General features: G+C 49.3%; 5 protein-coding genes across 5 annotated transcripts; 4 read left to right on the top strand and 1 right to left on the bottom strand.

Moving 5' to 3' along the window:
• Positions 1-747: 747 nt before the first annotated feature.
• Positions 748-2,500, top strand: CI109_105234 (uncharacterized protein; the record flags this gene model as incomplete). Its single annotated transcript, XM_032003257.2, has 13 exons — positions 748-804; positions 873-956; positions 1,013-1,089; positions 1,174-1,233; positions 1,351-1,375; positions 1,447-1,542; positions 1,607-1,704; positions 1,806-1,979; positions 2,036-2,051; positions 2,108-2,128; positions 2,183-2,273; positions 2,327-2,370; positions 2,423-2,500. 13 exons carry the CDS (start codon positions 748-750, stop codon positions 2,498-2,500), a joined length of 921 nt encoding a protein of 306 aa, XP_031862579.2.
• Positions 2,501-3,104: 604 nt separating this feature from the next.
• CI109_105233 (40S ribosomal protein eS4) lies at positions 3,105-4,016 on the top strand (the record flags this gene model as incomplete). Its single annotated transcript, XM_032003256.2, has 4 exons — positions 3,105-3,131; positions 3,195-3,375; positions 3,431-3,830; positions 3,887-4,016. 4 exons carry the CDS (start codon positions 3,105-3,107, stop codon positions 4,014-4,016), a joined length of 738 nt encoding a protein of 245 aa, XP_031862578.2.
• A 620-nt stretch (positions 4,017-4,636) lies between these two features.
• CI109_105232 (anthranilate phosphoribosyltransferase) lies at positions 4,637-6,141 on the bottom strand (the record flags this gene model as incomplete). Its single annotated transcript, XM_032003255.1, has 4 exons — positions 4,637-5,131; positions 5,193-5,570; positions 5,639-5,932; positions 6,007-6,141. 4 exons carry the CDS (start codon positions 6,139-6,141, stop codon positions 4,637-4,639), a joined length of 1,302 nt encoding a protein of 433 aa, XP_031862577.1.
• A 254-nt stretch (positions 6,142-6,395) lies between these two features.
• CI109_105231 (polynucleotide kinase 3'-phosphatase) lies at positions 6,396-8,046 on the top strand (the record flags this gene model as incomplete). The annotated part of the gene is made up of 7 exons (XM_032003254.1): positions 6,396-6,447; positions 6,500-6,876; positions 6,936-7,187; positions 7,260-7,344; positions 7,399-7,614; positions 7,670-7,742; positions 7,797-8,046. The coding sequence occupies 7 exons, from the start codon at positions 6,396-6,398 to the stop codon at positions 8,044-8,046; spliced, it is 1,305 nt and encodes a 434-aa protein (XP_031862576.1).
• A 286-nt stretch (positions 8,047-8,332) lies between these two features.
• CI109_105230 (uncharacterized protein) lies at positions 8,333-10,684 on the top strand (the record flags this gene model as incomplete). Its single annotated transcript, XM_065967618.1, has 7 exons — positions 8,333-8,523; positions 8,586-8,958; positions 9,029-9,260; positions 9,315-9,354; positions 9,955-10,342; positions 10,429-10,606; positions 10,668-10,684. The coding sequence occupies 7 exons, from the start codon at positions 8,333-8,335 to the stop codon at positions 10,682-10,684; spliced, it is 1,419 nt and encodes a 472-aa protein (XP_065823690.1).
• Between the last annotated feature and the right edge of the window lie 1,056 nt (positions 10,685-11,740).

Raw genomic sequence — 11,740 nt, 5'->3', positions numbered from 1 at the left:
CACTCATTGGTAACGGTGATCTTTACTCGCTATACTGACAATACTTCCTTCCCAGTCCTTTCCGTACTCATCCTCCTGTTCCCATACTCTCTTACTATCTTCTCTTCACCTCACACATCCTCCGTTCCTCTTCATACACACCCACGCCTCTTTTATTCACGATCGACGCTCAATTCGTTAGCGATTCGGACGGGGAAAGGGAGGCCAGAACCAATACCTTTTATGATCCAGGACGTATACCTTCTGGCTTTAGTCGGCTGAAGGACGTCTGTTAGGACTTTACGACGTCATTTTGTGTGTCGTCAAGTTGGCGGATAGAATGGGATATCTTGTATAGTCTTTGATCTACCAATGCAAACAATGTCACCTTGTCATGTTACACTGAGGGATATCTTGTTTGCGTGTTTGATCACCCAGTGCAGACTGGGTATCTCATCATGTCGCATTGCATCATGTTGCACCTCGGGAAGCTGCTGCAAGAACAGCAGAGACTTTTGACTCTTCACTTATTCGTCTATACCGAATGTCGCTGTCTGAGGTAGATACGAACCACGATGCACCGCGTTTAGAGCCTCCGCCTTAACCTCCACCTGGACCACGCGTCAAAGCGTCATCCGGTCGGACCGAGTCCGTCTATCGTCCAGCAGTGTTGATACATCATGAGATGAATCCAATCATCCATTCATACATGCATATCCCAGAGAAAACCTCCTACACCTGGATATAGACCAACTCAAAGAACACACAATGTCCGAGCTCGACCTCGATTCCATCCTTGCTTTTGCAATCAAGTTAGCTCTAGAGGTCTGTCCGGTTGTTCCACATTCACTATACAGCTCGCACTTTGTATTGACGGACTGGATTATCTGCAGGCTGGAGAGAAGATCAAAGCTGGTCAAGAGAACAGATTTGCGTCGGAATCAGCGTCTCAGGATGAGAAAGTGAACAGTGTAGATGTGCGTAATCCGACGATTAGGCATGGGGTAGTAGACTGATGTTAATGTTGATGTAGCTTGTTACAGAGGTAGACAAAGCCGTTGAAAAGTTCATTGTGGAGAAGATCTCAGAGGCTTACCCGGACCACAAGTTGTAAGTGAAGAATAGGCTTACCGTTTGTCTACTCCTACCAAGTCCATGAAACTCAATAGGTCTAATAACTTGAATCGCTTGTAGCATTGGCGAGGAGTCATACGATGGACAGCAGATCACAGACGAGCCTACTTGGATTGGTAGGTGCACTCTCATCCCATTCAAAGCTTCATGCTTCGGCTGTACTGATGCATCTTGCAGTCGAGTAAGCTGTACCTTCTTTCGACATATATATCTATACTGAACAACCTGCTACGCCAGCCCAATCGACGGTACTACCAACTTCGTAAGCTGATCTCTGCTCCGCCTCGTGTGGGCTTGACGAAGGGAGAGACTCTCGGCTTATGTTGTTATCAGATCCACGGCTTCCCGATGGTCTGTACATCTATAGGATTGACTGTCAAAGGTGTGCCTGTCGTCGGTGTGATCTACAATCCTTTCCTCGATCAACTGGTACGTCCCGGGTCTGCACAGTTGTACTCACTGCAGAGACTGGTCGAACTGATGAACGCTTTAGTATTCCGCCGCCAAGGGACGAGGAGCATACTTGAACCAAAAGCAGAAGCTTCCTATCACAGGAAGGATCAAGCCCCTCGCTTCGTTGGGTCAAGCCTTGTAAGCATATTACCCGTTCTAACGAGCTCTGGCTTCGGATATTGAGACACGTCGAGACATGTACATGTTGAGTTACAGTAAGCTGATCTGAGTTCACATAGGATTGCGACAGAGTATGGATCCGAGAGATCTCCCCCTGCTCTCCCTCGTAAGATCAGGGCATTCGAAAAGCTCACTGCGCATACCGATGTAGGAGGTAAGATGGTTCACGCGCTCAGAAGTTTGGGCAGCGCTGCTATCAACATCGCGTTGGTGGCTAGTGGTGGCCTAGACATGTGAGTTGAGAACGGCAAATTCGAGTGGTCGCAGGTGGCTAACGGACTCGCCTTAGGTATTGGGAAGTCGGCGTGAGTATATTGGTTTTTTAGTGTAAGGGTAACATACTAACCGACAAAATGTAAAGTGCTGGCCTTGGGATGTCACTGTGAGTATCTGACCGTTCCTAGCACCCCGTTCATACCACTAATCCATTGCACAGGCTGGTATATGTATCTTGTACGAAGCCGGAGGTGCCGCATTTGGCGGAAAGACCTCGCCATCGACGGGTGATGTCGATGCTGGACTTCTCGGTAAGTCGGACTTGCTCAGAACTTGCCTCATGTGCTGATAGTGATCTCTGTAGCTGGGAGAAAGTACCTCTTGGTTCGAGGTATTGCGCCTACTCAGGTGAGAGCAGAATGGCTCTGATCCGTCCAGACTGACAAACGGTGTGATGTAGAGCGAGACCACCTTGCAGGTCCAACAGAGGTTTGCAAAGGAGTTCTACGACTGTACAGAGGATATCGATGCGAAGTGATGTCATGTATCGGAAGGGGTCAGATAGAAGCATGCATAGAGTGAACGGTAATAGCCGTGGTATATCGCAAACATCGGAGATTATTCCAAGACGGTCGGTGATAAGCCATTCCGAGGGGTGCCACATCTGTCGTTACGCGGTGTCAGTCGGCGTTTTAAATTGGTACGAGGGGATTTGCACCCAGGCGTTCTGGTTGTACGGTGCAGGTTTCTCCTCCCTCTCTGTACACCGCTCACTCCAGTAGACAGACTGCACGCAACCTGGTTGTGTTCCATTTCAAGCTTTCATCTCCAAGTTGTTCAATTAGTTACTTCCTCTTCATACATCAAGATACAAAATGGTGAGTCGAATACCTTGCTATGGTGGAGAGGGGGAGAAGGATATCAGAGGACAACTGGGAGGAAGATCAACGACATGGATCAAGGAGATGCACATTGCAAGACGACAAAGATTTAGGACGAACCACCGACCAAAACAGAAGAACGAGATATGGGAGGCAGAGCGACGACATGGACAAGAGTATAGGTGCTAATCATCGTTCTTCACACCACAGGGTCGAGGTCCTAAAAAGCATTTGAAGCGATTGGCAGCTCCCTCATCATGGATGTTGGACAAGTTGGGTGGAACTTATGTGAGTGGTGCAGTGTTCAAGGAGTAATATTTGGACGAAACTTATGCTCGACCTCTTCTATAGGCCCCCCGACCTTCCCCCGGTCCTCACAAGCTCCGTGAATCCCTCCCCCTCACCGTCTTCCTCCGAAACCGATTGAAGTACGCTTTGACCGGTCGAGAGGTCACTGCTATTGTTAAGCAGCGACTCATCAAGGTCGACGGAAAGGTCAGGACTGACGAGACCTACCCCGCTGGTTTCATGGGTGAGTGAGGAAGTGGTTAGAAGAGTATCGGGATACAGTGCTGATCTGCCTGTAGATGTCATCACCATCGAGAAATCCGGTGAACACTTCCGACTCTTGTACGACATCAAGGGTCGATTCACTATCCACCGAATCACCCCCGAGGAGGCTTCCTTCAAGCTCCTCAAGGTCCGAAAACATCAACTCGGTGCCAAGGGTGTCCCTTACATTGTCTCTCACGATGGTCGAACCATCCGATACCCCGACCCCTCCATCAAGGTCAACGACACCGTCAAGTTTGACTTTGTCCAGAACAAGATTGTAGACCACATCAAGTTCGAGCCCGGAAACGTCGTCATGGTCACCGGTGGTCGAAACATGGGTCGATCAGGTGTCATCGTTCACAAGGAGAGACACTTGGGTGGTTTCGATATCGTTCACGTTAAGGATGTTTTGGACCGAACTTTCGCTACCAGGTGGGTTCGGGTGTATATCACAAGATGGCAGCATTATGCTGACAATACACATCTAGGCTCTCTAACATTTTCGTTATCGGTGAGGGCGCCAAGGCCCAGGTCTCCTTGCCCAAGGGCAAGGGTGTCAAGCTCTCTATTGCTGAGGAGCGAGACCAGAGGAGGCGCCAGCGAGCCCAAGAGGCTTAAATGGAGCGAGAGTAGGAGTAGGGGCTTGTACCATGGGATGCAGATATGCAAACTATTTCACGACTTTGAGGTAGTGGAGCCGAGCAGGTTTAGCAGGAGCAAGGAGCGAGTGGGGCATTCAGCAAACGTGGTTGTTGCATCGAGTCTGCAGAGCAATCAAAAGTGGATCGTATTGAGCACGACGAAACCTGAAACGTGTAGCGTCCTTTGCGATTCCACGTCCTTTATGCCTGAGCTACTGCAAACTACCTGCCATCGAACAACCAAGTTTCACCTATGTACGACGTAAACTCTCCTGATATGGCTGTTGGATACCTATAGCACTGGACATACAGATGCTTTGAATCTGTTATCGAACACGGAGAGACGATCGACTTCAGTGGCTTCACGAGCTTTGAGTCAAACGTAGAAAACGAATGATTACGACTGGTGGGCCACCTGTTCTACCACTTGACACATAAGTGCGAATCCTAGCGGCAAGTGCAGAATCATTCATGGCTTATGTCCATCATTGGTTGGCTAGCTGTCACACCGGCGCCAACATTGGCGAGAAGAAGACGATGCATTGTACTTGCATACTCTATGTGCTGCCAGACCCCATTCATCTACACCCACACTCTCTACTTGTTCAACTCCTTAGGAGTTTGCGATCTATCTCTCCTGGCTTTCAACCAAGCCTTAACTGTTCCGTTCTTCGCCGCGACACCACCATCATCCTCCACAATGATCTGGTCAATATGCTCTCCCATTGCCTTCTTACTAGCATCTCTGAACCCTTCGAACGCAAGTTTCGCTCCACCACTCTCTATGCTCTCTCGTGCGATGGCGACACCCTCTTTGTAACTTGCCGCTTTGCCAGAAACGTGGAGTAAAGCCGCAGCGTTGAGGAGGACATAGTCGTTTATCGCGGCGAAGGAGGGTGAGTCGGGTCCGACTGGAGAGGAGAGATGGGAAGGTGGTTGAGTAGTATGGGGAGAGAGGATCGAGTTGAATGTCAATGCGTTGAGATCGGGTGTGGATCCACGAACGGTCGAAAGGGGATGTGAAGGAAGACCGAAATCTCGAGTAGGGTGAATCTCTCCTTTTGTAATCTCGCCGTTTTCCAACCACCATGTCTAAGTCAATTACCTCAGGTCAGCTATCATAACGAACCTGAGAGTGAAAGAGAGCACTCACCCAGGTCTCTCCTTCTGGACTGATCTCGTCCAGACCCTCTTTACCACAAACGACCAAAGCCCTCTCCACGCCCAACAACCTCAATACCTCCGCAAACGTATCTCCCAGATCACGCTTCGCGACACCCAACAACATCCTTTGTGGTCTGGACGGGTTGATCAGCGGTCCGAGAACGTTGAAGATTGTCCTGAAATTGAGATTTCGTCGAATGGGAGCGATGTGAGCCAAGGAGGGGTGGTAGTGCGGTGCGAAGAGAAAGAGGAAGGGGGAATGGGCTAAGAAGCCTTTCACCTCGGAGACGGGGAAAGCGAGTCGACAGTCGAGAGAGAGAAGCAGGTCTGCAGATCCTGATGTAGATGTAGCTGCTTTGGAACCATGCTAAGTCGAAGACGGCCTATCAGCTGGCTTGTACTTCTATAATCGAGGAACAGACACAGCTGGCTCACCTTGGCTACCCTTACTCCTGCACCTGCTACCACCACAGCAGCTGTGGTAGAGACGTTGTACGTGTCCCAACCATCACCGCCAGTCCCCACAATGTCGACCAAGCCCTGATACCCATCTCCTTCTTTATCAGAGTCTCTGTAATCCCACATTCCATGTTCTGGCGCTACAGAAGGGTTTGGGATCAAGTCTTGCACAGAAACGGCATGTTCTCGTAAAACTGCAGCGCAAGCAGCGACGATCTCAGCCGACGACTCGAGACCTGATAGTGTCAAGGCGGTGAGGAAGGCACCTGCCTAGTAAGCGAAGTATCACAGCATGTCAGCTAAACGGTCTCGGAGATGCTGTGAACGAACACATCTTCACTCACCTGGGCCTCTGAGGCACCTTGAACACAGAGATGTCGGAAACATAGGGCACAGTCTTCAGGTGTGAACTCGTCAGGTGACTGCACGAGCTTCTTCAACAACACCTTGAACGAGTCCGGGGTGTAATCCTTCGACATGATGGGTGCTACGATTGGTAGAGTAGGTCTGTGATTAAGGAGTGAATGAGGTAAGAAGCAGGTAGAAGATGATTACATCAAGAAACGAGTCATCACCGGAGCAGGTTCAGCGACGCACTGTCACGTGACACGAGAAGCGATCGAAGAAGTATGACGTTTTGATCCCGTTGTCATGTTCACTCGCAAGGAAAAGATAAAATGGTAAGACGCGTCTCACATCATCAACAACATTACTCCACCTTAATGTATCGACTATGCCAGCTACCAAGCGGCCCTCCGAGGGGACCACACCTCAAGCGAAGAAGCGTGAGTCGGTAACAACGAGTGTGGGATGGTCCGATGCTGAATGTATGCGTAGCACATCCGTTCTTCGTCGCTGGGGCCAAGACACAATTAGGCACATTTCAGCCTTCTCCACCTACACTAATCCATTTCACCCACCTCGACCCTTTCGCCCCCCAACCCGTTGCCTCAACTTCCACCGCGTCCTCGTCAACCTCCAACAAGATCGCTATATCATTCTACGATCTCGATGGGACGCTGATCAAGCCCCGTTTGGGTGGACCTTTCCCCAAAAGCAGAGATGATTGGATGTGGTGGAACCCTGTCGTTCCGGAAAGGTTGAAGAAGGAATGGGAAGAAGGAAGACATCTGGTGGTAATCTCAAATCAAGGTGATAGTAGGGAGAAAGTGAGAAATGAGTGGAAGTTGAAGTTACCATTGATTGCAGCCAAGGTGAGTCCCCCTTCTACCGTATTACCCTTAGAATGCTAACGATACGTGCGACTGAACAGATGCCAAGCGGCGTGCCTCTACGAGTTCTCGCAGCGCTGTCGATGAGCGACGTCTATCGTAAACCGAACATAGGCATGTTCGAGACCATCTCCAAGGTATACCGAGATCAAGGACTCGAGATAGACATGGAACGATCGGTCTTTGTCGGGGATGCAGCGGGGAGGATGGCGAATGGACCGCAGAGAAGAGATCATGGTGATACAGACTACAAGTTTGCCCTCAATACGGGGTTGAAATTCGTCACTCCAGAGGTGGGTCGACCTGGTCGTCGACGAAGGCATCTGCTTTCGTTTCAAGAGCTCAAATTGCTTATACACTCACAGGAACACTTCCTTGGACATCCCCGCCCGTCATTCCCAGAACCGCCAAACGGCTTCCGTCCCGCCAAAGTCGGTAATCTCGGTTCTCGTGAGTCTGCCTCTCAGTAACTGGAACGTCATCCTGACCACACCCCTAGGACAGTCCCACACATCGTACCATCGCACACTCCGATTGCTCGTCCGGAAACTGAGATAGTGTTATTCGTCGGTCCGCCAGCTTCGGGCAAATCATCATTCTTCCGAAAACATTTCGCTCCGAATGAGTACGAGCATGTCAATCAGGACTTGTTGGGGACGAGATATAAGTGCTTGAGAGTGGCAGAGGGGTTATTGAGAGAAGGGAAAGCGGTAGTCATAGGTAAGCTATCGACATTGTGATCTTTGAGCCTTTCGACAAAGCTGACAGGGTACAGATAACACTAATCGAAATCGTGATACAAGAGCACATTGGATCAACTTGGCTTCCAAGCTCAAAGTGCCAGTACGGTACGTCATCTCTTGTGAATTTGTCCAATTGACTTGTTGCTCATTCTGTCGCAGCGTGTTCCATTTTCTCTGCCCACTCGAGCTCGCAAAGCACAACAACATGTACAGAGCATGCTATGCACCACCCAACGAACCGCCACGTACTCTACTGCCCCTCCTCGCATTCACGTCATATGCTGCGGCCTTTGAACCGCCCTCTGCTAATGAAGGCTTCGACGAGGTCAGAGGAGTGAATTTCCACTTTGAAGGCGGGGAAGAGCAGAGAAGGAAGTGGGATATGTATATGTTGGAGCAGAAGAGGTGAGGAGGAGATAAAAAGAGGAGATGATCATGGCATGTATAAATACTGTAGCATTACATGGGATGAGGGGCCCGTGCGTGTATGTTTTCGTATGTGTGTGCCCAGGACAAGCTCTATTCCTTTCCCCTTGTGAGCACTGTCCTCTCGGGAATTTATTGCTAGGATTCCTCCCTCTGGCGACATCAAGACATTTGATTGATGTATTGTAAATGTTACTTTCCACTTCTCTCGTGCTCACGACGAACAAACACTATACTGTCGACTTCACGGTGTGATCGAACTTGTCACCATGCCTATCCGCAAAGCTGTCACGGCTACCGTTATCGAGGGAGGTGTACAGAAGCGCAGGAAAGGTAACGAGACAAAGGACCTCATCACCGAAATCAACAAACCTTATCAGTTCCCCGACTCGGATGTCGTTCTGATCTGCAGCGACGGGCTCAAGTTCAAGGTTCATTCTCACTACCTCAAATCAAGCAGGTGAGTGACGACCCGTGGATGTGCGAAAAGATGTGGGTGTAATTCACAAAATGAAAATATAGTACGGTCTTCGCATCGATGATGGAAATCGGAGATGACAAGCAATCCCACGATATATCTCTTACCGACAAGAACATTGAGCATTCTTCCATCCTGGTGCTGTACTTACACTTGGCATACGGAAACGACCTCGACTTCACCAAAGAAAACCGACAACCGTCGAACAACGATAAGCGGTGCCACTTATTGATTTCGTTCTTGCTCAAGTATGATGCTAAGACGCCAATGCAGACCCTAAAATACGCCTTACGCCTATGTATGATGCAAGACTGTCTCAGTCCATTGACTATTTTTCTTGTCGGCAGCAAGGTGGATGACATCGAACTCTGTGTAGAATCAATCAAGCAAACCCCCAGTTGGGGGTGGACCGCAAAGGTGGGTATTCCCCGTTGTATATCGATCTGGTGTTCTTTTCCTCTCGATCATTGACAGATGTCTTCATCAGAAAGATGCAACGGAGGATGAAACACAGCAGAACTCTATCACCTTAACCAAGGGTTTATGGGGTGGACAATCGTTCGACATGACTACAGTTTCTCTTAAGACCATGAAAGCGATCCCAACGGTTTATCTATGTGCCTTGCTCCGGGCCAGTCACGAGGCCGTGAAGGCGACACGCAACGAGCAGGATTGGGAGAAAATCGCAACCAAGTTTGGCGAAATTATGAAAGACCACAGTGAGTCCCTATGACGGCACCTGTCGTTGGAATCTGATCTGGTAAGCCACACAGAGAAATCGAAGCAAGGTGACAAGGCGGCATCAGTGGGCAAGTGAGAGAGAGAGGATCAAGAGGGAGTGTTGTCTATAGATGAGTGCGCATATGCCGAAGACGGACAATAGTGACATGGAAGAGTGATATGGAAGCATGAAGATATATCGAATCGTACTAGATCACACCATCAAAGTGGCGCTTTGACCTCCTTGATGAATCTCTAAAAGTATTCCCGTGCTTTGTCACTCCTATTCTCCTTCATCCTCTGCGTCTCCCTATTTCTTTCCACTTGCGTATACTTGTTCCATTCATCATCGTGCCTTGTGTTCCATCACACCATGTCTACTCGCGAAGTTTTCGGTACACTGATGGTACCCGATCGAAGAAGCGCAAGAGGGAGAACGACGACGACACAGTCGAAGATCTGGTCAATGAGCTCAACGAGCCCTATCAGTCCGCTGAAGGCGACATTGTCCTGATCTCTGGTGATGGAATGCAATTCAGAATGCATTCGTATCATCTTCAAGCGGCTAAGGTGTGTCGCCCCTTTCTCCTAATCCCAGTGTTCAGGCTTCCCTCCTTCCGGTCTGTTTCCTCTCCGGGTTTTGTGGTATCGTTGGTACGTGCTTGATACTAATTCTCGTCCACGCTTGCATAGCACCGTCTTGCAATCGACGCTCGAACGTGGCGGGGACACTGCAATCGTCAGCGAAATCGCCTTCCCCGATCCCGATATCGAAACGTCTGACGTTCCTAGATTCTTCCTTGACCTCGTGTACTGCAACGAAGTCCGTATCAAGACTGGCGATGTCATCACAGGAGAAGCTCGCAAAGACAATGACCAATTCCGTAATGGTGTAGCTCGAGTTCTTACTAAATATAAAGCCGACCCCGCATCGCAGACATTCAGATACGGAATCAAGCTGTGGCTCAGAGATCAGTGTTTCACTCCTAACGAAGTCTTCATCACTGGAACGTTGTTGAGTTCGACAGACTTATGCGCTACCGCTATTCGTCACGGTGAACGCTGGAGCTGGGAATTGACGGTGAGCTGTCTTGATATTGCATCATGAAGGAGAATGGAGTAGGTTGCTCTTCTGCTACAAGCAATGCTGACGGAACACACTAACAGGACGTTGACGATGCAGATGGTATCCATGCAGCCGCCCATCAAGCGAGTCTTCTTGATGTCTCGGCAAGCCCCTTATGGGCTCTCCTTCGGGCTAGTCGAGTCAATGATATTTTAGTCCTAAGGGGGACGGATTGCAATAACATAGCAGACAAATTTGAGCAGTTGATAAGGTATATCCGTGAGTCCTCTTTCAAATCTCTTCTTGTGGCGGAATGCTGAATATCAGTCTTGTGCAATAGAGAACGAGAACAATTAGATAGACCTCCCTGACTTCTTGGTTGTTTGGGCGTAGCAGAGGATTGGATGAAAGACCTCGCGTACCGTGTTGTAGTCGTCATCTCGTAGCATGCATCCAGCCGCCGATCAGTGAGGCCCGAGCAAACAACACTGTCGTGCTGTAACTAGCTCTTTTCTTGCCGTCCTGGGAGTCATTCAATTTACTGGCGGTGCGTGCGCCCTTCCTGCGATTCACCTTGTTTCTCCATCTCGTCAAAAGTAAGATTTCTCTTCCAACCCAGTTCTCATAGAAGATGACTTGAGAAATCGGACAAGATCTGCTCTTCTAAGACGTAGTGACTTATCATCTGTTCAGCACCCAGATATCTCTCCAAGCATTGTTGTGGGCCTAAGGTGATGAGTGGGGCCATGGCAGAATGTGCCATTCTGGGTAAGGGTACCACACCAGCATCAACGACTCTGATCTTCCCCATCATCAGTCATGTCGACTGAGAAAAGTATATCCTTGCTGGCTTGCCCGGGGCCTATCAGGTGACTTGCGTAGTGTTCAAGTTCTGATACCACCTACACCATCCGCCCTTTTGGTCTCATCGACTGATGTGATGCATAAGAACCAAAGGTGTGTTGTGACAGAAGGCTTTGGCTGACAACAAAGGAGTGATGGAGCCCTCAGCTTCCTGTGTTGCACTGGTGTCCTGTCACAACGATCAACAGAGGCTTCAGACAATGAGGCACTATCATATCACAGTGGCAAGACCAAGTGTTATTGAGTCGCCAAATGGCATGTCGGTCACTGCCACATACATCACATGACCTGTCAGATCCTGATGCACTCCTTACTTCACTTGCTACTCTTTCCAAATGCATAGAAGGACGGATGGATGAATGGATGGATGAATGGATGGATGGATGGATGGATGGATGGATGAATGGATATAGAGGAAGAGTTATAAAGGACCAACTGTGCAAAACAAGTTTGAGAAGACCCCTTGTCAACAATGTCTGCAGAGCCATCTTGGATGACTTCTGTTTCAGCTTTGAAACATATCATATACACTGACAGCACATCTGTGAT

Source organism: Kwoniella shandongensis, chromosome 9 (genome assembly GCF_008629635.2).
Source record: "Kwoniella shandongensis chromosome 9, complete sequence".
Classification (NCBI taxonomy): Eukaryota; Fungi; Basidiomycota; class Tremellomycetes; order Tremellales; family Cryptococcaceae; genus Kwoniella; species Kwoniella shandongensis.
Note: the sequence above shows the minus strand (reverse complement) of the source record. Positions and strands in the feature narration are given on the sequence as shown.